At 46.2% G+C, this 25392-nt stretch overlaps 1 protein-coding gene across 1 annotated transcript; it reads right to left on the bottom strand.

The window, feature by feature from the left end:
* Positions 1 to 25051, bottom strand: LOC311111642 (atos homolog protein A-like). The gene is made up of 12 exons (XM_084154420.1): positions 24969 to 25051; positions 10975 to 11162; positions 10680 to 10876; positions 8642 to 8767; positions 6535 to 8491; positions 6163 to 6282; positions 5701 to 5789; positions 4901 to 4997; positions 4661 to 4819; positions 1613 to 1681; positions 1061 to 1299; positions 1 to 867 (listed from the first exon to the last, which is right to left on the bottom strand). Exons 1-12 carry the CDS (start codon positions 24997 to 24999, stop codon positions 714 to 716), a joined length of 3426 nt encoding a protein of 1141 aa, XP_084010546.1. The 5' UTR covers positions 25000 to 25051; the 3' UTR covers positions 1 to 713.
* Positions 25052 to 25392: the final 341 nt, after the last annotated feature.

Here is a 25392-nt window from a genome sequence, read left to right as displayed (position 1 = left end):
CAGGTTTCAAGATTTTAAGATAGAGATATATTTTCAGATCTGAGTTAATGTCAAAAATACATATGATTTACAGACTTTTGTACTACATAATGCTGAGGATGATAGATGTCACATGAGCAGTAACTGAAATATTAATTTAAATATTAAATAACTGACAGTAAACAAAGTAAAATAATGTAAACACTAAAGCTAAAGGTTACTCTCTTTCTATTGCAACACTTCAGAGATTTGTTTTTGTAACAGTACACAAAAAGTATTAGACTATTACTCATTTTGATTTCCAGTCATCGTGGAAATACACAGTGCGCTTTTTCAATGTCGTCTTGTCATTTTCTCAGTCTCTTGATTGCTTGTTCTGGTCAGACAGTGGTCCATGGTCGCTAACGTGTAGTTGATGTGTGTTTTAGCATGTCTTTAATACGCCTTCAACATGTATAAAGATGAGTTTCAGCTTCACAGACAACAGCAGGGTTCTGTAGGGCTAGGAGTTGTTCCTGGTCAGATCAGATGGTCAGTGAAATCTCCAGGCCCTAGGTATCTGGGACGGAGCCTGTCTGGACTGTTCCACATGAGAACGCTCTGAGCCCAGCTCTCTGACAGCTCTGTGGGTGTGCGTGTGTGCGCGTGTGTGTGTGTGCGTCAGTGCAGATAGAGAGTGTGTGTGCGTCAGTGTCAGCAGTGCAGATAGAGGTGTGTGTGTGTGTGTGTGTGTGTCAGCAGCGCGGGGAGAAGGCTGGGTCAGCGGGGGACTCTGTGTAGGACTTGAGTTCGTAGGCTGCTCCACTGTCTACCTCCATAGACTTCCTACTGAACAGCAGTCTGATATCCCTGTGGAGGTACACCTTACCTGACCTAGAGGTCTGGAACCTGGGGGTGGGGGGAAGAGAGAGAGAGAAAGAGAGAGAGAGAGGGAGGGAAAGAGCTAGATTAGTGTCAGTACAATGTTTTCCTGTTCAGTTTGGTCTTCTGTCCAGTCTTGACTAACAGGTAATATATTTTATTGACAGGTGAGATTATGTGATTGACAGGTCAGCTGAGCCAGACCAGGTGTCTTTCTTACCTCAGGTGAATGAGGTAGCGCAGGATGCGTCCCTGGCCGAGGGGGAGGGCTTTCCTGCTGCTGCCGTGTGTATGTGTGTTGCCTGGGCTGCCGTGTTTGTGTGAGTGTGTGCTGTCCCGTCGAACGGGGACAGAAAAGGTCCTCTGACGGAGGAAGGTCTGGTAGCTGGCAGGCATGGCTCTCAGGTCATACACCACCACAAACATCTTCACCACCGTCTTATTGGGGTTAAATAAGGTCTGGGAGTGAGCGGGAGAGAAGGAGGGAGAGAGTGAGGGCAGGAGAGAGAGGGCGGGAGGGAAAGTGGGTGGGAGAGAGTGGGCGAGAGAGAGGAAAAGAGAAGGGGTTAACACACTACAGTCATGTATTTCTTTATGTCCTCACTAGGGGTCTCCCTCTCCTAACTCTCTGCTGGAACGGAGCTGGTCCATCTTTCCTTTGTTCTCACTGTCTGGAGTTCTTATGTCAGCAACAGTGACACACATGCATGCACACACATTTAAACAAACATTTTCAATGTGTATAATCCACAGAGTGTAAATCTGTCCTCACCACTTGAATGGTTCCTGATGGAGGGACGCGGTAGCCCCGTTTACCCAGAGTCTCCAGGTTGATGACTCCCTGTAACAAAAACAACACACACACACACACTATTAATATTGATCTGCACTGTGAGCAGTAAGTGTGTGTGTGTGTGTGTGTGTGTATTTATATATATATATATATATATATATATATATATATATATATATATATATATATATACACACACACTGAACAAAAATATAAACGCAACATATAAAGTGTTTGCCCCATGTTTCATGAGCTGAAATAAAAGATGACAGAAATTTTCCAGACGCACAAAAAGCTTATTTCTCTCAAATGTTGTGCACAAATTTGTTTACATCCCTGTTAGTGAGCATTTCTCCTTTGCCAAGATAATCCATCCACCTGACAGGTGTGGCATATCAAGAAGCTGATTATTACACAGGTGCACCTCGTGCTGGGGACACTATAATGTGCAGTTTTGTCACACAACACAATGCCACAGATATCTGACTGCAGGAATGTCAACCAGAGCTGTTGCCAGAGAATTGAACGTTAATTTCTCTACCATAAGCCTCCTCCAACGTCGTTTTAGAGAATTTGGCAGAAAATCCAACCGGCAACACAACCGCAGACTACGTGAATGGCGTCATGTAGGGGAGCGGTTTGCTGATGTCAACGTTGTGAACAGAGTGCCCCATGGTGGCAGTGGGGTTATGGTATGGGCAGGCATAAGCGACAGACAACGAACACAATTGCATTTTATCTATGGCAATTTGAATGCCGTGACGAGATCCTGAGACCCATTGTTGTGCCATTCATCCGCCACCATCACCTCATGTTTCAGCATGATAATGCACGGCCCCATGTCGCAAGGACCTGTACACAATTCCTGGAAGCTGAAAACATCCCAGTTCTTCCATGGCCTGCATAGTCACCAGACATGTCACCCATTGAGCATGTTTGGGACGCTCTGGATCGACGTGTACGACAGCGTGTTCCAGTACACGCCAATATCCAGCAACTTTGCACAGCCATTGAAGAGGAGTGGGACAATATTAACAGGCCACAATCAACAGACTGATCAACTCTATGCGAAGGAGATGTGTCGCGCTGCATGAGGCAAATGGTGGTCACACCAGATACTGACTGGTTTTCTGATCCACGCCCCTAACGTTTTTCTTTCTTTAGTCATGTGAAATCCATAGTTTAGGGCCTAATTCATTTATTTCAATTGACTGATTTCCTTATATGAACTGTAACTCAATAAAATCTTAGAAATTGCTGCATGTTGCATTTATTTTTGTTCAGTTTATATAAAGTGTGTGTGTGTGTGTGTGTGTGGGTGTATGTGTATATATATATATATATATATATATATACAGTGAGGGAAAAAAAGTATTTGATCCCCTGCTGATTTTGTACGTTTGCCCACTGACAAAGACATGATCAGTTTATAATTTTAATGGTAGGTTTATTTGAACAGTGAGAGACAGAACAACAACAAAAAAATCCAGAAAAAGGTATGTCAAAAATGTTAAACTGATTTGCATTTTAAATTAGGGAAATAAGTATTTGACCCCTCTGCAAAACATGACTTAGTACTTGGTGGCAAAACCCTTGTTGGGAATCACAGAGGTCAGACGTTTCTTGTAGTTGGCCACCAGGTTTGCACACATCTCAGGAGGGAGGGATTTTGTTCCACTCCTCTTTGCAGATCTTCTCCAAGTCATTAAGGTTTCGAGGCTGATGTTTGGCAACTCAAACCTTCAGCTCCCTCCACAGATTTTCTATGGGATTAAGGTCTGGAGACTGGCTAGGCCACTCCAGGACCTTAATGTGCTTCTTCTTGAGCCACTCCTTTGTTGCCTTGGCCGTGTGTTTTGGGTCATTGTCATGCTGGAATACCCATCCACGACCCATTTTCAATGCCCTGGCTGAGGGAAGGAGGTTCTCACCCAAGATTTGACTGTACATGGCCCCGTCCATCGTCCCTTTGATGCGGTGAAGTTGTCCTATCCCCTTAGCAGAAAAACACCCCCAAAGCATAATGTTTCCACCTCCATGTTTGACGGTGGGGATGGTGTTCTTGGGGTCATAGGCAGCATTCCTCCTCCTCCAAACACGGCGAGTTGAGTTGATGCAAAAGAGCTCAATTTTGGTCTCATCTGACCACAACACTTTCACCCAGTTCTCCTCTGAATCATTCAGATGTTCATTGGCAAACTTCAGACGGCCCTGTATATGTGCTTTCTTGAGCAGGGGGACCTTGCGGGCGCTGCAGGATTTCAGTCCTTCACGGCGTACCAATTGTTTTCTTGGTGACTATGGTCCCAGCTGCCTTGAGATCATTGACAAGATCGTCCCGTGTAGTTCTGGGCTGATTCCTCACCGTTCTCATGATCATTGCATCTCCACGAGGTGAGATCTTGCATGGAGCCCCAGGCCGAAGGAGATTGACAGTTCTTTTGTGTTTCTTCCATTTGCGAATAATCGCACCAACTGTTGTCACCTTCTCACCAAGCTGCTTGGCGATGGTCTTGTAGCCCGTTCCAGCCTTTTGTAGGTCTACAATCTTGTCCCTGACATCCTTGGAGAGCTCTTTGGTCTTGGCCATGGTGGAGAGTTTGGAATCTGATTGATTGATTGCTTCTGTGGACAGGTGTCTTTTATACAGGTAACAAGCTGAGATTAGAAGCACTCCCTTTAAGAGTGTGCTCCTAATCTCAGCTTGTTACCGGTATAAAAGACACCTGGGAGCCAGAAATCTTTCTGATTGAGAGGGGGTCAAATACTTATTTCCCTCATTAAAATGCAAATCAATTTATAACATTTTTGACATGCGTTTTTCTGGATTTTGTTGTTGTTATTCTGTCTCTCACTGTTCAAATAAACCTACCATTAAAATTCTAGACTGATCATGTCTTTGTCAGTGGGCAAACGTACAAAATCAGCAGGGGATCAAATACTTTTTTCCCTCACTGTATATATTTATATATATATATATATATATAAATATAATGTGTCTGTGTAAGTACTGTAGGTGTGTCTCACCATGTATGGCGAGGGTGCGTTGTCGTCAGAGACGCTGTAGAAGGAGACGTCGACGGGGAAGGTCATGTGACTGGGGCAGAAGGTTCCGGAGGCACCCACCTCGGCCGTGAAACCCTCCACTGACCCCAATGGCTCCAGGCGGTAGTTCAACACACACTCCTGTAACACACACACGCTTTAGGTCATACAATGCATGTACACTTGTGTGTGTGTGTGTGTGTGTGTGTTTGTGTGTCGTACCTCAAAGTTGCCCAGTAGACTGAGGCTGGCAGGAGGAGCGCTGGCACTGAACAGCTGCTGAAGTTCCTCTGACTCCTCCTCTGTCTTCACACACACTCTGCCCAACAGAACACAGTACAGGGTTAAAAACAGGTGAACACACACACGCACTGATTGATTGGTCGATTGGTTCATTCATTGAATCATGCGAGTTAGAGATGGCCTGCAGACCCTGCAACCCTCAGATGATTTGGACATGATGCACGAAATATGCTAATATCGGTCCCATGACATGAATAGGATTTGTGCCACAAATGCTAAAACATTACTATTTGGAAACAGTGCCAGAGAAGCTAAACCAAAGCATGGCTTGCTGTCCTGTGGTCTAATTCTGAATTTATGATTAGACTAATACTGTATATTCAAACACTATCAAACCTTAGTCAGCCATGTACGTAGAAGCATCAAACTGACTGACCTCTAATCCACACAGTAACCCAGCGGCCAGATCAGAGCCTCTGAGTGTAGAGCTGTGTACAGCTGCCATTTTGAGCTGAGCCTCAGTGTCAGGCCAATAGCAACAGTACTAGCAATACAACCCCAGAACAGCAGGTGGCAGTGTGAGAGGACAGGACAGGGCTACAGTACAGTACAGGCCTGGACTGAATGACCACTGATGTCTAGTAACAACCTAATCTCACCTTCCAGTCAGCTCACTCTCTATTGAACCTCTAAGTGGTAGCAATTGAGTTTGAGGACAAGGTTATTCATGATGAGTATAAATGTGTGTGTCTGTGTGTGTTTGCGCGAGAGATCAGTACCTCTTCCCTGCGGTCCAGGGCAGTCCTTTACAGCTGGTCAGAGAAGAGTCCAGGTCAAAGTAACCAGTCTGAGTTCTCCTCTGAGGAACCTGGGAGAGACAACACACACATTTAATAATACAACATAACACACACAACTGTACACAAAACTTTATTGACGTCAAAACACCCAATTTAAACACTATAGCATGACAGCACACACAAGTATATAATAATAATAACAACAACAACAAGCACTACATGAAAACACACAACTTTTAAATTATTCCATTTTTATGAACACAACCTAGTCAGCATCAACAGGAGTTTAGTCAGAGTATTCATACTATTGAGAAGAAGATAAGTCATGTGGCTCCGCACCCTGACTGACTGACTGACTGACTGACTGACTGACTGACTGACTGACTGACTGACTGACTGACTGACTGACTGACTGACTGTGTGTGTGTGTGTGTGTCTTACAGGGCTGGACAGCAGAGGCAGGCCGGTACAGGGGTGGAAGGCCTTGGTGAGGGTGGAGTCCAGAGAGTGACGGTTGCGTTTCCTCCAACTGTTATACGGTCTCAGGGGCGAGGGAGAACGCTACGGGGAAAACACACACACTGGCTTTAATACAGCAATTCTAAAAAAAACATTTTAGACAAATGCCAAATACACTACGTCAAATATCCTTTCTCAAAATGATATCTCTTTGTACTGTTAATAGACATTTTCCAAAAGTGGTAATATCCTCTTTCACAGGTGGACAAGCCACCTGCATGATATTCAACATATACTGCAGTGTGTGGTGATTTTCTAATCAGGTGTGCTGGTCTTTAGGGACACTCCACTCACCAGGACAGTGTTGGGCTCTGTGCTGGGGGGTCTGGTAGCAGGACTGGGGGGGCTGGAGGACTTGGAGCCTGGGGGGGCCTGGTTCTCATCCTGGAGACCAGACGGCTGGGTTCGATCGCTGCCCTGAATCTGTGAGGGCTGAGTTCGAGACTCGGTCTGGGTCTGGTTGTGAGACTGAGTCAGAGGTTTCATGTGGTTCTGGATGAGAGCAGTGGTCTGGGTGTGGGTGAGCTTGGTGGTCAGTGTCTGTGCAGTGGTCTGGGTCAGGGTGGTGGTCTGGGTCACTGTCAGGGTCTGGATGGTCCTCAGGATGTTGTCTTTAGGTGAGGAGGGTCTGGGCTCCTCTTGGGGGTGTGTGGGGTGTAAACTCTTTGAGGTCTTGGCCCTGGGACTCTTGGGGCTGAGTAGTGGAGAGGCCTGAGACTGGGGCTGGGGTAAAGGCCGTGGGATGACTAGAGGAGAGGACTGGGGCTGAGGCAGGATTTGGGGTCGGGGGCTGACCGGGAGTTCTTCAAGTGTTGAACCACAATTCTGGGCTCTGATTGGACCGTCTGTCTCTGGAGGAGCACCAGCTCTGTCTGTGCAAACAGGTGTGTGTGTGAGAGTGTGTGTGTCATGGCTGGGTGTGTAGCCGTTGCTATGACTGTAGCCGGCTCTGTGTGTGGTGTGTGTGTCCGTGCGGAGAGTGTGTGTGTCGTGTGTATGTGGTGTGTGTAGTGGGGTGCTGCTGCGGCTGTGTGTTGGAGACAGAGACTGGACAGACAGTCTGTCCTGAATCAGTCTGGTAATGTCCTGAACAGCATGGGACAAGAGACTACTGTCTCTCTCTCGCTGTCGGTCTCTCAATGCATCTCTGTCTCTCAGTGTCTCTCCATCTCTGTCCTCTGTGAGTCTCAGTCTGCGGCAGGCAACAGGTTTCGGGGACAGCGTCTCCCTGAGAATAGCTGCTACGTCGCCAATGGGCGTGTCGAAAGGGGAAGACCGGGCGCGGTCAGTAGGCAGAGCTCCCTTTGGGTCTTTGGTCTTTCTGAGCGTGGTGTTGTCAAGGTAACTGCCCCGGACAGGGGTCTTGGTGGGAGTGTCGGAGGTGAAGAGGGCAGGGGGGAGGTGGGGGGCGGTCGGGTCGCAGAAGTTGAGGCGCTGAGCGATGCGGGCGATGACTTCCTGTCTCTCCTGGAGCAGCGAGCCAATCAGAGGGTTGGTCTCAGAGGAGGAGGCTCTGGGGGAGGGGCACCGTGGGGGCTCTGCCAACGAATAAGTCTTAAAGGCCCGGAAGGCTTCGGAGCCACGCCCCTTGGAGCTCTCGGCCCCATTGACGGCCATCCCATAATCCTCGGTGGTGTGTGTAATGTCATCGGAGGGGTCAGAGGTGAGGGCATAGAGCCACCTGACAGCCTTTCCCCCGGGAGGGAGGGGCAGGGGGGAGGACAGTTTCCTGTGGGGGCGGGGGGAGGGCCGGGGGGAGATGGGGAGGTGGTAGGGGGATGAGGTCTGCCCCTTATTGACCTGGGGGAGGTCTGATCCATTCTGGCTAGAATGACCATGGCTGTCTGGGGGGTCCTGGCCTCTCTTACTGGGCAGGGGGAGACTGGGAGGACTGGGGAAGGGGAGGCCAGAGAAAGGCAGAGTCGCCCTGTTGTGGCTCTCTTTAGAGTTGTGGCTCCTCTCGTACAGAGGCGGGTTAGGGTTAGGGTTCAGGCCTGGGTTAAGGCTAGGTGTCTTGCTGTAGAGGTTAGGACTGAGGTTGGGCTTAAGGCTGGGGGACTTGCTGTAGAGTGGGGCCAGGGGCAGGCTGGTGTGTATGCTACAGGCCAGGGTGGGGTAGGTGGGCTGACGGGGGAGTGACTGGACCCTGAGCCTCAGGGCAACACTCTGGGACACGTTAGGGACAGGGAACAGGTGCTCCGCTGGGGGCTGGGAGAACTGACAGACACACTCCTCATCTGCTGCACTGATCCTGTGGGACACAAACACACACACATAGGCTTAGAACCTGTGATCACATCAGATTATTTAGTTAATTTTGGAAAGTATTTTATGATCAACATTCAGTAACGATATAGGAAAATAATGGGGAAGTTTTTAAGATGTTGTTAGTGTGTGTTACCTGTAGAGGATGTTTCGGGGTACAATGCCGTGAGAAGCGCTGAGCCAGGCACTGAGCTGGGAGAAGAAGACGTAGGAACGAACAGCCAACAGCAGAGTCTTCTCCTCTATAAACTTATCACCGCTCCTAGAGAGACAGGGGGAAGGAGAGAGTCAGGCCTTTGCTTTAGCTAGCTAGCAATGGCTAAGGAAATTAGCATTTGCAATGATGCCAATCCCACATTTTTTGGGGTCATGGTCAGTGTTCGAAATATATATAGCGTCAAAGCGGAATATTCCAGTTTTTGCATGTGCCACTAGCTCAACCTAGTCCTGACAAAAAGTGTGTGTGTGTGTGTGTGTACACACTGTCCTGGTACAGGCTGCAGGGTGTGTGTGTATCTATGTACAGTTGAAGTCGGAAGTTTACATACACTTAGGTTGGAGTCATTAAAACTAGTTTTTCAACCACTACACAAATGTCTTGTTAACAAACTATAGTTTGTTAGTTAGGACTACTTTGTACATGACACAAGTAATTTTTCCAACAATTCTTTACAGACAGATTATTTCACTTAGAATTCACTGTATCACAATTCCAGTGGGTCAGAAGTTTACATACACTAAGTTGATGGTGCCTTTAAACAGCTTGGAAAATTCCAGAAAATGATGTCATGGCTTTAGAAGCTTCTGATAGGCTAATTGACATCATTTGAGTCAATTGGTGGTGTACCTGTGGATGTATTTCAAGGCCTACCTTCAAGCTCAGTGCCTCTTTGCTTGACATCATGGGAAAATCAAAAGAAATCAGCCAAGACCTCAGAAATAAAATTTGGTTCATCCTTGGGAGCAATTTCCAAACGCCTGAAGGTACAATGTTCATCTGTACAAACAATAGTACGCATGTATAAACACCATGGGACCACGCAGCCGTCATACCGCTCAGGAAGGAGACACGTTCTGTCTCCTACAGATGAACATACTTTTGTGCAAAAAGTGCAAATCAATCCCAGAACAACAGCAAAGGACCTTGTGAAGATCCTGGAGGAAACAGGTACAAAAGTATCTATATCCACAGTAAAACGAGTTCTATTTCGACATAACCTGAAAGGCCGCTCAGCAAGGAAGAAGCCACGGCTCCAAAACCGCCATAAAAAAGCCAGACAACGGTTTGCAACTGCACATGGGGTCAAAGATCGTACCTTTTGGAGAAATATCCTCTGGTCTGATGAAACAAAAATAGAACTGTTTGGCCATAATGACCATTGTTATGTTTGGAGGAAAAAGGGGATGCTTGCAAGCCGAAGAAAACCATCCCAACCGTGAAGCACGGGGGTGGCAGCATCATGCTGTGGGGGTGCTTTGCTGCAGGAGGTACTGGTGCACTTCACAAAATAGATGGCATCATGAGGAAGGAAAATTATGTGGATATTGAAGCAACATCTCAAGACATCAGTCAGGAAGTTAAAGCTTGGTTGCAAATGGGTCTTCCAAATGGACAATGGCCCCAAGCATACTTCCAAAGTTGTGGCAAAATGGCTTAAGGACAACAAAGTCAAGATATTGGAGTGCCCATCACAAAGCCCTGACCTCAATCCTATAGAAAATGTGTGGGCAGAACTGAAAAAGCGTGTGCGAGCAAGAAGGCCTACAAACCTGACTCAGTTACACCAGCTCTGTCAGGAGGAATGTGCCAAAATTCACCAAACTTACTGTGGGAAGCTTGTGGAAGGCTACCTGAAACGTTTGATCCAAGTTAAACAATTGAAAGGCAATGCTACCAAATACTAATTGAGTGTATGTAAACTTCTGACCCACTGGGAATGTGATGAAAGAAATAAAAGCTGAAATAAATCATTCTCTCTACTATTATTCTGACATTTCACATTCTTAAAATAAAGTGGTGATCCTAGTTGACCTAAAACAGGGCATTTTTACTAGGATTAAATGTCAGGAATTGTGAAAAACTGAGTTTAAATGTATTTGGCTAAGGAGTATGTAAACTTCCGACTTCAACTGTATGTATGTATGTATGTATGTATGTATATGTGTGTACATACTGTCTTGGTACAGGCTGCAGAGTCCATCGCTCCAGTAGCAGAGCGTCTTGTTTGATCGCCGGGTCACTGATGGGGTCACTAGGGGGACTCTCGTCTCCATAGCAACAGTCTGGCAGCAACATCACCTCCACCATGATGGGAATACTGTTCCTCCACAACACACACACCTCCGAGCGCACACGACGCGCCTGCACACACTTGAACACACACACAGACATGGGAGGGTAAGTGTGTGTGTGTGTTAGCTGAGGCAATGTGTGTGTGTTATCTATGTGTGTATGTGTGTGGATGTTACCTGTGGCAGTTTGTCGCTGCACTCGTGCCTGTGTAGGGGCGGCAGGGCGGACTTTGCAGGGGGGCAGTGCAGCCCCTCGGTGCGACCCTTCACAGAACATTCTGGGGTCCGTCCCTCAGTGATCAACAGGGTCAGGAACACCAGGAAGTCCTCAGCATCGTACTCAAAGAACTCCTCCACCACCACGTCTGGAAGACAGAGAAGAAAAATTAAAAAACACAGGTCAGATACACATTCTGGCATAATATATACACACACTACCAGTCAAAGGTTTAGACACACCTACTCGCAAATCTATTTTCTTAATGTGTTTGAGCCAATCAGTTGTGTTGCGACAAGGTAGGGGTGGAATACAGAAGATAGCCCGTGGTCGAATTGCTGCAAAGAAACCACTACTAAAGGACACCAATAAGAAGAAGAGACTTGCTTGGGCCAATAAACATGAGCAATGGACATTAGACCAGTGGAAATCTGTCCTTTGGTCTCCTCCAGGCTGCGTAAGGGCTATTTGACCAAGAAGGAGAGTAATGGTGCTGCATCAGATGACCTGGCCTCCACAATCACCCAACCTCAATCCAATTGAAATGGTTTGGGGTGAGTTGGACCGCAGAGTGAAGGAAAAGCAGCCAACAAGTGCTCAGCATATGTGGGAAGTCCTTCAAGACTGTTGGAAAAGCATTCCTCATGAAGCTGGTTGAGAGAATGCCAAGAGTGTGCACAGCTGTCATCAAGGCAAAGGGTGGCTACTTTGAAGAATCTCAAATCTATTTTGATTTGTTTAACACTTTTTTGGGTACTACATAATTCCATGTGTTATTTCATAGTTTTGATGTCTTCACTATTATTCTACAATGTAGAAAATAGTACAAATAAAGAAAAATCCTTGAATGAGTAGGTGTGTCCAAACTTTTGACTGGTACTATATACAGTGGGGAGAACAAGTATTTGATACACTGCCGATTTTGCAGGTTTTCCTACTTACAAAGCATGTAGAGGTCTGTAATATTTATCATAGGTACACTTCAACTGTGAGAGACGGAATCTAAAACAAAAATCCAGAAAATCACATTGTATGATTTTTAAGTAATTAATTTGCATTTTATTGCATGACAGAAGTATTTGATCACCTACCAACCAGTAAGAATTCCGGCTCTCACAGACCTGTTAGTTTTTCTTTAAGAAGCCCTCCTGTTCTCCACTCATTACCTGTACTAACTGCACCTGTTTGAACTCGTTACCTGTATAAAAGACACCTGTCCACACACTCAATCAAACAGACTCCAACCTCTCCACAATGGCCAAGACCAGAGAGCTGTGTAAGGACATCAGGGATAAAATTGTAGACCTGCACAAGGCTGGGATGGGCTACAGGACAATAGGCAAACAGCTTGGTGAGAAGGCAACAACTGTTGGCGCAATTATTAGAAAATGGAAGAAGTTCAAGATGACGGTCAATCACCCACGGTCTGGGGCTCCATGCAAGATCTCACCTCGTGGGGCATCAATGATCATGAGGAAGGTGAGGGATCAGCCCAGAACTACACGGCAGGACCTGGTCAATGACCTGAAGAGAGCTGGGACCACAGTCTCAAAGAAAACTATTAGTAACACACTACGCCGTCATGGATTAAAATCCTGCAGCGCACGCAAGGTCCCCCTGCTCAAGCCAGCGCATGTCCAGGCCCGTCTGAAGTTTGCCAATGACCATCTGGATGATCCAGAGGAGGAATGGGAGAAGGTCATGTGGTCTGATGAGACAAAAATAGAGCTTTTTGGTCTAAACTCCACTCGCCGTGTTTGGAGGAAGAAGAAGGATGAGTACAACCCCAAGAACACCATCCCAACCATGAAGCATGGAGGTGGAAACATCATTCTTTGGGGATGCTTCTCTGCAAAGGGGACAGGACGACTGCACCGTATTGAGGGGAGGATGGATGGGGCCATGTATCGTGAGATCTTGGCCAACAACCTCCTTCCCTCAGTAAGAGCATTGAAGATGGGCCGTGGCTGGGTCTTCCAGCATGACAACGACCCGAAACACACAGCCAGGGCAAGTAAGGAGTGGCTCCGTAAGAAGCATCTCAAGGTCCTGGAGTGGCCTAGCCAGTCTCCAGACCTGAACCCAATAGAAAATCTTTGGAGGGAGCTGAAAGTCCGTATTGCCCAGCGACAGCCCCGAAACCTGAAGGATCTGGAGAAGGTCTGTATGGAGGAGTGGGCAAAATCCCTGCTGCAGTGTGTGCAAACCTGGTCAAGACCTACAGGAAACTTATGATCTCTGTAATTGCAAACAAAGGTTTCTGTACCAAATATTAAGATCTGCTTTTCTGATGTATCAAATACTTATGTCATGCAATAAAATGCAAATGAATTACTTAAAAATCATACAATGTGATTTTCTGGATTTTTGTTTTAGATTCTGTCTCTCACAGTTGAAGTGTACCTATGATACAAATTACAGACCTCTACATGCTTTGTAAGTAGGAAAACCTGCAAAATCGGCAGTGTATCAAATCCTTGTTCTCCCCACTGTGTGTGTGTGTGTGTGTGTGTGTGTGTGTGTATATATATATATATATATATATATAATTACATTCTTATGGGGATACATTTCAATTCAAATAGACAGTGTAGAATGGGACAAGTCATGGAACTCAGACAAAGCAAATGGCAGCAGGCTCCTGTTCTCTTGTAGAGTAGGAGACAACATGCTACAACATCTTGGCCCAGACTAACCACTAAACACAGACAGGAAGGGAGGAATGAGACCACTATTCCTGTTCTGGGGATAATTTTTGTATCTCCACGTCAGCTGAGCACAGGCGCTGTGTCACAGAATAACACTCACACAGAAAAAGAACAGTGTGTTCTACTGTAGTGTCTGTCTGGTCAGGGTTGGGTTAAGGTGGAGCAACAGAAACACAAGCATGACAGTCAGAGAGGTTCTGTCCTCCTACAGCCCAGCTTTAACAAAGAGCCTCTCAACTGGCTCTGGGGGGCACTGTGTGTCTCTAGCTTGTCTCTCTCTCTGTGTGTGTGTGTGTGTGTGTGTGTATTTGTGTGTGTGTGTGTATCAGGCATTCTTCCAGGGAACTCCTCCCACGTGCACACAGCTACTCTCTGCACATGGAGAGAGAACAGTCAACACACAGACACAGAGTAGGAGCGAGACAGAAACAGCACAGAGAACATGGATCAGGGGAGGGTGCTGCAGCCAGCTATAGGCTGAGACTAAGGGAGTGGGAGAGGGGGATCGGGGAGAGAAACCCAGCTCTGACTGGCTAATGGCTATAGGACAGGAGAGAGGGAGAGGGGAGGGAGAGGAGCAGCCTATAGGACTTCCTATACAGCGATCTGCTCTGCTCTGCTAACCCTCTGCTCCCTCCCAGTGAAGTAGGCTAAAGGTAAAGCTCTGGCAGGAGGGAAAGAGAGAGAGATCCTCCGGTCCAGTGGGATGGGCCAGAGAAAAATGGAACATGGCTGTGCTGGTGTCAGCTTGCTGTTTTAGTGTGTGCATGTGTGTATAGTGTGAGAATGTGTGCATAGTGTGTGAATGTGTGTGCATGTGTGTATAGTGTGTGTATGTGTGTATAGTGTGTGCATAGTGTGTGCATAGTGTGAGAATGTGTGTATAGTGTGAGAATGTGTGTATAGTGTGAGTATGTGTGAGTATGTGTACAGTGAGTGTGTATTATGTAAGAGGTGAGGTTTATAAAGAGCGGACTGACTGCAGAGCGGCACGCAGGTCTTATTATTAGAACTACTGCTGCTGTCCCTGAGAGGAGCTGGAACGGAGCCCACTGATCAGCTGGCCTAGTACACACACACACCAGTGTCATGGGGTGTGGAAAACGCCCCCAGGGTGCTGGACTAGTACAGGGGAGGGGAGAGGGTGTGTAGTTAATAGATCATGTAGTCATGTTTAGGTCTGCTATATAGTGCTATAGTACAAAGAATACTGCTGTTGTTTTTTAGGCTTCAGCTAGAAGACAAGCTGATTAACTAATGGCCTAACTCACACACTTTCTCTCTCCTTCTGGACAAACACACACTTTTTCTCCCTCTTTGCTAAATATCCAGGCTCCCACACTAGTCCAGAGAAACAGATGTTATAAGAAAAAAAAAATAGAACTGATGAGACTGAAGCACTGAGAGGGGAGACCGTGTGAGTATGTACTTTTCCAGTTTCATCAATAGGCTACTATCAGTTCAGTTGTAATACCATTTTCCTCTGTTCCAAACCAAGGCCAGATCATCATGAACCCTCTACTGGTCATCAATACCTTGTTGACCTCTGGTTAGTCCAGTAGGGACAGTATCTAATCTAAGGTGGGTGTGGCTACTACCTAGTAATGCGCCATCTGTGGTCTGATGGGGGCATACAGTTCATACACTCACGCCCCTGCCTCTTTCTCTCGGAGTCTCTCCTTCTCACACACACACACACACACACACACACTTTCAGATTCAATTTATGAAACACACAGAGTCCGTATTAAACACACACACTATATTAGTGGTGGTAGGCAGTAGTGGGAGATTACAGACAGCTTCTCCATGGTAAATCTGATTACTGTTACAGCAGGGCAGGCCCCTCTGGGATAAATATAACTACACTACAGCAACTACCCAACACAAACCATAACCCCCACTAACACCAACCAGCATTAACCATACCCCCACTAACACCAACCAGCATTAACCATACCCCCACTAACACCAACCAGCATGAACCATAACCCCCACTAACACCAACCAGCATTAACCATACCCCCACTAACACCAACCAGCATTAACCATACCCCCACTAACACCAACCAGCATTAACCATAACCCCCACTAACACCAACCAGCATTAACCATACCCCCACTAACACCAACCAGCATTAACCATACCCCCAAAAAGCCATCAGCATGCTTCAGTTGGGCTGGCGCCTAGCCGAACTCGGCTAGCCGAATCAAACGAGTGTGCTAGCATACTCCCTTAAAATACCTTCGTTTGAAATACAAGAAAAAAAGCGGCAATGGTACTTTGTCCATTTTGAGACGCCGTAGCCAGTATATGCTTCCTCAAAATAGTCAGAATTAATCTAAAATAACTCAAGAAATCTGTCATTCATTTTGACGTTTTTGACGAGATCTTAATCGCAAATGTTACATCTAACTAAGATGTTTGGTGCAGTATTTCTCAATGAAAAAATGTGCATGAAAACGAGTCGTCTCTCGTTGAAAAAACACTACTGTTGACCAATCCCTGACGAAGGGCGTAGACTTTGGCTCCGAACTTCAGCTTGCCTCTAGAAAAAAAAGTAAGTGTGCCCGAACAACCGAAAAAACCCTAATTGAACTCTTCCGAATGCCTTAACACACACACAGTAACACAAATATTACTACCTACAGGTTTCCCCTAGGATTTCTTCCAGCAGCGGTGGCAAAGTTAGCGGGGGGATGGGGGCGTCGTAGTGGGCATTGCCAATTGCGAGGCCTCCTACCAAAATCTTGAAAGGCCCTCCTCTTGGCAGCAGAGACCAAATTCTTCTGTTTTAAAAGGTCATTTCCTGCAATTCTACACATTTGGAATGTCGCTGCTAAATGAATATAGGGGAAACAATGAAAAACACACCTCAACACACACAGCCCTGAGGCTCCTCTCCTCCTCTGGTCATTGTGCACATCTATTTTGCATGGGGACAAAGGGTTGCCCTGGCAACACACAGCTCATGTTAATGTCCCATCACAGGGATTTTGTGTGTGCTGGAATGAGCTGGGGCTGTGTGTGAGCATCTGTGTACGTCTTTCCAGTGGCATGTTAGTCACGTGTGTGTGACTCATCTATGACATGTCTGTCTGTCACTGTGTGTGTGTGTGTGTGTGTTTTTACACAGACTCTTTGTTCTCCATGAGGCCTAATCTGTGCCTCCGTGACTGAAACAGACAGCAGTCCAGCCCACTCTATAGGAGCTCTGATTTAAGTTAATGTTTTTCTAACTAGCCTACACTGTAGTGGCAAGCAAACAGAAAAGTGTTGTCAACACAAAGATATAGTTTCCTGTTCCATGTGATGTTGGCCTGCCCTGAAATCACATGCAGGAACAAGAGAGAGAGAATAGAGTTTGAAGTTTAGCCATGTTCAACTTTACAGTTTCCTGAGAGCTCTCTCTTTGTTCCCTCTATCTACCCCCCCACCCTCTCGCGCTCTCTTTACACAAAGGGGCAGATTCACAGCACGCATAGCAACACACATAGCTGCCTTCTGATTGGCTTAGAGGGTTCGGTACAGTTTTCTCCTTCTGCTCCTGTGAACTCAGCTGCTCTGGCTGCTTTTGTCTGGATCTCTCACACACATACACCAGGCCCAACGGACACACACACCTCTCAAACCTTCATTACTAGCTGCTGCAACAGAAGGGCTTTCACAGACACACACACCAGATTAAGCTTTTACTTGAGCCCTTATTGACCAACCGTTAACTTAAAACACTACCTCTAGTGACGAGTCTAACGAGAGCATTCAGCCTAGCTAAAGCTTTAATCATGATCCTGTGTGGACTGGGGTCAGCTCTGAAGGCCTGCGAGATGTTTACCATTACAGGTGACTCTGACCAGACTAGCCCTGATCATGCCCTCACTAGGCTGGGTATAAAGATCTCCAGAGCCAGTGCTCTCACTCTGTAAAAGCCCACTCTTTGTCCCACTAATACTGATTACGTAACTGGCAGAGAGCCCGGCACAGCACAGGGTAGGATAGCCAGGTAGTACTCCCCGCTGTGTACCCACTATGGCCACCACAGCGGACTCTGATACCACTACACTCTATAGACTGATAGTCTGTGCTCTGCCCTTTAACCTAGGTTCTGAGGAGTTTACAGCCCCCATCAGCCACATGTTAGAGAATTCAGATTGTGCGGGTGTGTTTGGCACGCTCAGCAGGTCTCTCCTGCTGGTTGAGCCGGGTCTATCTGGCCTTGGTTGAACGTGCGCATGCATGTGCCAACCCCCAAACACACACCTCTGACCTACAGCTCTTAGGAGATTACATTTCTGACACAGAGGACAAATTTAGCAACGTCAACAACGCTCCAAAGTGTGGCAGTCAGACTTTTTAAAGTGCTGAACTGAACTGGAGCTGGCCAGCCAGGGCCTAGGCCTAATATATCTCTGTATGACTGACTGACCTAGCCAGATCATGGCTGGTTGTTCTCTGCTACAGATAGAGGTCAGACGACTGACGACTCTGACATGTCCATCTATCTATCTGGCTATGAAAAGCCAACTGACATTAACTCTCCAGGTGTTGACCTCTTGCACCCTCTACAACCACTGTGATTATTAGTTGACCCTGCTGGTCTTCTATGAACATTTGAACATCTTGAAGAACAATCTGGCATTAATGGCCATGTACTCTTATAATCTCCACCCAGAACAGCCAGAAGAGGACTGGCCACCACTCAGAGCCTGGTTCCTCTCTAGGTTCCTGCCTTTCTAGATAGTTTTTCCTAGCCACCGTGCCTTTATATCTGCATTGCTTGCTCTCTGGGGTTTTAGGCTTGGTTTCTGTATAACCACGTTGTGACAACTGCTGTTGTAAAAAGGGCTCTATAAATATATTTGATTGAATTTGATTGATATCTATCTATCTAGACTGGTGGCCACTTGCCAAACCAGTTGTGCTTTAACCAATTCCTCTGTTGCTGGTAATCGTGTACAGGCCAGAGGCTACTGATAGTTGTCTATGTTCCACAATGTACAGTTGAAGGTGGAAGTTTACATACACCTTAGCCAAATACATTTATACTCAGTTTTTCACAATTCCTGACATTTAATCCTAGTAAACATTCCCTGTCTTAGGTCAGTTAGGATCACCACTTTATTTTAAGAACGTGAAATATCTGAATAATAGTAGAGAGAATGATTTATTTCAGCTTTTATTTATTTCATCACATTCCCAGTGGGTCAGACGTTTACATACACTCAATTAGTATTTGGTAGCATTGCCTTTAAATTGTTTAACTTGGGTCAAACGTTTCAGGTAGCCTTCCACAAGCTTCCCACCATAAGTTGGGTGAATTTTGGCCCATTCCTCCTGACAGAGCTGGTGTAACGGAGTCAGGTTTGTAGGCCTCCTTGCTCGCACACGCTTTTTCAGTTCTGCCCACACATTTTCTATAGGATTGAGGTCAGGGCTTTGTGATGGCCACTCCAATATCTTGACTTTGTTGTCCTTAAGACATTTTGCCACAACTTTGGAAGTATGCTTGGGGTCATTGTCCATTTGGAAGACTCATTTGCGACCAAGCTTTAACTTCCTGACTGATGTCTTGAGCTGTTGCTTCAATATCCACATAATTTTCCTTCCTCTTGATGCCATCTATTTTGTGAAGTGCACCAGTACCTCCTGCAGCAAAGCACCCCCACAGCATGATGCTGCCACCCCGTGCTTCACGGTTGGGATGGTGTTCTTCAGCTTGCAAGCGTCCCTCTTTTTCCTCCAAATATAACGATGGTCATTATGGCCAAACAGTCTTTTTGTTTAATCAGACCAGAGGACATTTCTCCAAAAAGTAAGATCTTTGTTGCAAATCGTAATCTGGCTTTTTATGGCAGTTTTGGAGCAGTGGCTTCTTCCTTGCTGAGCGGCCTTTCAGGTTATGTCGATATAGGACTTATTTTACTGTGGATATAGATACATTTGTACCCGTTTCCTCCAGCATCTTCACAAGGTCCTTTACTGTTGTTCTTTTCGCACCAAAGTACGTTCATCTCTAGGAGACAGAACGCGTCTCCTTCCTGAGCGGTATGATGGCTGCGTGGTCCCATGGTGTTTAAACTTGCGTACTATTGTTTGTACAGATGAACGTGGAACCTTCAGGCGTTTGGAAATTCCTCCCAAGGATGAACCAGACTTGTGGAGGTCTACACTTTTATTTCTGAGGTCTTGGCTGATTTCTTTTGATTTTCCCATGATGTCAAGCAAAGAGGCACTGAGTTTGAAGGTAGGCCTTGAAATACATCCACAGGTACACCTCCAATTGACTCAAATTATGCAAATTAGCCTATCAGAAGCTTCTAAAGCCATGACATCATTTTCTGGAATTTTCCAAGCTGTTTAAAAGGCACAGTAAACTTAGTGTATGTAAACTTCTGACCCACTGGAATTGTGATACAGTGAATTATAAGTGAAATAATCTGTCTGTAAACAATTGTTGGAAAGATTACTTGTGTCATGCACAAAGTAGATGTCCTAACCGACTTGCCAAAACTATAGTTTGCTAACAAGAAATGTGTGGAGTGGTTGAAAAACTAGTTTTAATGACTCCAACCTAAGTGTATGTAAACTTCCGACTTCAACTGTATTCAATGGATCAAACCTAGATATCATGTGTCAATAGACAGCTCTGTTTCCAGATGCCTTTAAAAAATGGGCACAGCACAGGCAGACCAATCATCTGGGTAGGACTGTGTTGGCCTTGTTACTAAAATAAAGCAACAGAACAAGCAGCCAGCTGACTCTAACCATGTGGGAGTTCATCTCAGATATAGCATCAGCATGTGAGTGAGAGAAGACAGCCATGCATGGTGGTGGGCGGCCATGTTTAGAACAGTAAAGCTGTTGGCTGACTGTTGGAGGGAGGTGTGTTGTTGTTGGCAAAGAGGACTCTGACCCAGCAAGGGGACACTACTCAGCTCCAACTAAGGAATGTGTGAGAAATTGTCAAGTCTGTTACCTTCCTCTCCTCGTCTCCTCTAAAGTGGTTTCCTCATCTTGTCCCCTCTTCTTGATATGCACTGATCTGATTCTAAACACAGACAGGCTTGGACAGCAATATTTTAGATAGATTTGTCCAGGTCTTTCACATCAGTGAGGAAGGGGAGAGAAGAAGAAGTCAATATAGACTATTGACATGGAGCCCATATCACAGAGCATTCTATATGGGCCAGGGCAGGCATAGAGAGTGGTCCGCTCTGCTAATCCTTCCCAATGCCAGGAGGAAACTGAGCGGGCCAGATGGTTCCTACTTTTCCTGCTGAGCTGGTTGCCGGTTGGCTCTGCGCAACCATGGGGGAGGAGCCACAGCGGCACAGGAGGTGATAGGCACCCAGGAGCTGATGATGTCACTAACACAGAACCGGTTGGATCAGCACACTTACGTCCCGTGCTGGTTCTGAGCCAGAGCAACCATTGAGCCTGAGTTAGAGTGAGTGCGTGTGTGTCAAGCGTGAGCCCGAGTGACCACTGAGCTTGTGTGTGTGAGCATGAGCCTATGTGTGTGTGTGTGTGTACACGTGTGTGTGTGTGTCAGGCAAGCGTGAGCCAGATAAGACCCCCACAGTTACATAAGAGCATTACTGGGAGGACTGGTTGGAGCCGAATCACATGCTGAACTGGAACTGAACTACAGTACCGGCTAACACAGGAACCTGTCAGAGCCCTTTTGTGTTCAAAAGTTACACACTGCACCTTTAATAATAACAGGTTTATTATTATTGACAAATGAATAGGCATGTTTTGGTTGGCCAGAGGTCTACAAAGACAGTCAGCACTTCAAAACACAACATGTCACGTCAAAACACAACATCAGCCTACACCCCAGTGACCAGATGTGTCTGACCCTTTCTGTGAGAAAACACCTGTCGTCGTACCTGAATGTCATTCTGTCTGGTTGGTGAATAACATAACACCTGTTCTGTTGTACCCGCCTGTGTGTATGGTGAATAACAAAACACCTGTTGTAGGTGAATCACTGCAAGAAGGAGAGGCTGGCATAATAGTCAGATTGACTGTCTGCGATTGTCCTGTCGGGCTTGGCTATCGGTGACAGTTCACTCAACTCTGTGCTCTCCTGGCAGTTCTGGGCCTTGTGGGATGGGCTAAGGGGTAATCTGTCTGCGAGGGGTGTGGACGTCCCCTGAGACGCCTTGTTAGACCTTCAACAGGAAACACCTCCAAACAAACAACAAACCACACTGATTCTGGGGCACGTTCCAGTAGACCTTTATGTAAAGAAAGCTTGGATATGCCTTTAGTGACCAGGAACGTTCTGTTTCTTCTTCTCTTCACCTTCCCTCTATTCTTCTTGTCCTCCTCGTCTCTCTTCCCTTATTCTTTCCTCTCCAGAAACACGACTCATTGTGAGCTCATGTGTGTGTTGTAGCCTATGTTCTTAGTGTGTGTGTGTGTGACATCCGACCGTTTCCTTCCTCTTTTGTGACTGTTCTGCCATGGCTCTTTATGAGATCTGTTACAGCTGTGTGTGTGTGTGTGTGTGTGTGTGTGTGTGTGTAAGTAAATATGTGGGTTGGTTCTTCTATCGTTGTACCCACAAGGATAGTAAAACAAGGAAAATTCTCCCTCGTGGGAGGACAAAGGCTATTTTAAGCTTAGGGGTTAGGTTTAGTGTTACAATTAGAGTTGGGGCAGGGTTTCCCAAACTCGGTCGTCGGGACCCCAAGGGGTTTTGGCGCTAGCACTACACAGCTGATTCAAATAATCCTCTGGTTGTGTTAGTTTCTCTCAGCCAGCACAGGGGCCACAGCACTAGCCTACATGTTGAACAACAAGTCAGTCAGATGACTTCACTTAGCACTGAGCTAAACCCTGCACTGTGATGGCTCCCTTTCTCACACACACGGTTGCAATCTAAAGTTGAAGAAAAAGCGCTTGTGAATCAGAATTTGTATAACAAGTAAAGCATTTTTTTTTTAAACAAGAAAAGGTTCTCTAAACATTCTCTCCGTTACATTGTGGGTGTGTGAATCAAGACAGGGTAAGCCTACTGGGCTAAAGCCTAGAGAAACTAACTCCTCTCACTAGTTCAGTGTAGAGGCTAGAATGCTCAGTAAACACCTTCCTCGCCAGGGAGATGACAGAGGAGAGAGGGGGTCTGGGAGGAGGAGGAGAGGATAAGACAGGAAAGGAGAGGAGAACGGGATCAGGACAAATGGAGGAGAGAGATAGTGTCAGAGGAGTACAGGGAGGGCAGTCTGTCTGCTTTTTCCACCAGAGGAACAGTATGTCCCATAATAACAATAGAACAGAGGGAGCATCGGCTGGCCTGTCATATGAGAACTGCTCCAGAGCAGCTTCTATTGCAATTAGACATTATTAATAGAACCACTGTGACAGACCGACAGGGAGCAAATAGCACACATAATCTATATGAGGGGTAAGGGAAAGAACGGGTGGAGTCCCGTGTGGCTCAGTTGGTAGAGCATGGCACTTGCAACGCCAGGGTTGTGGGTTTGATTCCCACGGGGGACCAGTACAAACAAATTTGAAAATGTATGCACTCACTACTGTAAGTCGCTCTGGATAAGAGCGTCTGCTAGATTACTAAAATGTAAATGTGATCCAGCAGGAAAGGCCAGATCTGTCTCTCTAGCTCAGTAAAAGTGTGTGTGTGTAGTTGTTTACAATTGGCCATGCAACAACAACAAAACATCTGCAGTGTGTAGTACAGTAAGTGTGTGTGATTTAATTACTATATGTACAGTGTGTGTGTTTACCACATCCATGGCCCATATGTCAGAGCAATGAACCCTGGGTTATTTTTAAAGGTAAAGCCAGTCAGTGTGTTCAGGACAGGGGTTAAATCTCAGCCTTGTGGTGTTGGAGGACATGTTTACACCCTGACATTGGGTAGGGAGTCATGTTACAGTGTCAGTAGGCTGTAGGATGGGGTGTAGGACACTGATGGTGTGGGGTTTGTTGTGTGGTAGGAAAAACTATCTCTGATTGTGCTTCCTTTGTCTGACAGTGGTTGCTGTGTGACTACATCAAACCTCTGTGAAGTAGTTACAGGCCCTGCCTATTGTCTGACTAGTGACAACAGGTCCCAGTAGATAGAGACAGAGCTAGTACAGAAGAGACAGGCCTATTGTCTTACTACAGATCTCAGAACAGAAGATATAGATAGGAATATTGCCTTACTACAGGCCTCAGAACAGTAGATAGAGACAGGCCTATTGTTTGACTCCATGTTTGGTGGTAACCAAAACAAACAGAGGCTGAATGTCTTCTGATTGACTGTAATGTGATAAGGCCAAAGAGTATCAGCTAGCTGCTCTGAACTCCAATGAGCTGCTGCTGTTGTTGTCCCTACAAGAATCATAACCAACCTTGGATTAATGACAAGCATGTTGAAGCAATCACTACATTAGTAGACTATGTCCAAGCAGGCAGGCAGGGTGCATACAATACAGTCCATGTATTCCTAATAGAGCTGGCATTACAGACCACTGCTGCTGTGGTTGCATAACCCTGACATGAAAACAAACAAAGCTGGCTGCCCAGCAGGCTTCATGTAAATCATACATCATGTTAACACACAGACAGTACAGCAGGCAGAGAGCAGATCGAAGTCTCTGATCATGGTGATGATTCAGGGTCACAGTGAAGATGTTCAGTTCGAACAAAGGCATTTGAGCATTGCAGCATACCCATACCAGAGACTGACAGAATAACGCAGAGCTCTCAGGCACACAAAGGAAGCTTGAGCGGCTTTATCATGCAGTCAGCTGTTCCACCATGTCAGTGTGACCTGGTGCATTTTGTTCCCCAAAAACAGCTTTTTTACAGAAATGACAAGATGACATTATGTTGTTATAATTGAACCACTGCTCAGATATCTGTAGCCATGTTGTTAACCTATCCATTGTGTAATTTGGCAGTCAGAACGTCCTAATTTCCGTGGCCTCACTGGGTCAGGTTGACTTTGTTATCAACACAGGCAGGCAGCAAGCAAGTTAACCAGCTGTTACATCACTCTCTCTCTCTGCCCCCGATTCCTCTCCCTCTTCCGGGGGACTGCCTGGCTGGCTACATTCTGCTGGTCCAACAACACACACTGCCAACGATGGATAATTTCAATATGATCATCATGACCCTATTAGTACTGCAATGATTGGCACTGTAGTGTAGGCTCACACAGACGCATACCATTAACAGTATAGCTACTGCTAGTTGGCATGGAATAAATCCTTGTAGATCAGCTTACCTCGCTCTGGTTTCATGTTAGCCAGTGTCATCTGGATCCCTCTGGGAATCTGGCAGCCTCTTATGTCTGTCTGTCTTCGGTCTGAAGACTCCCGTCCACACAGCCCTGACAGCAATATAATGATGTGTGTCTGAATGTGTGGATCCAAATCTTCCAAAGGATTGCTGACTTACTGCATTAAGCAACAATACCAGCTGGGTAGCCTGTATGCTGCCAATCGCCCCCTACCTGACAAAGCAACGCTTTGTTAGCAAACTGCTACTGTACAGGTCCATCGAGTCGCACTGTTAACTGGCCAACGTACAGTTGAGCTAGCTAGCTAAATCTGACCGTCAAACGATAGATTAGCTCCGAGCTATTGGTTTGTCAACCACCTAGTTAGCCAACAAGGCATTGAGCTGACAACCTGACTGTCTACCCCCCA

Source organism: Coregonus lavaretus (genome assembly GCF_964263955.1).
Source record: "Coregonus lavaretus genome assembly, chromosome: 37".
Lineage (NCBI taxonomy): Eukaryota > Metazoa > Chordata > Actinopteri > Salmoniformes > Salmonidae > Coregonus > Coregonus lavaretus.
The sequence above is the reverse complement of the archived record's forward strand: the minus strand, read 5'-3'. Positions and strand labels throughout refer to the sequence as shown.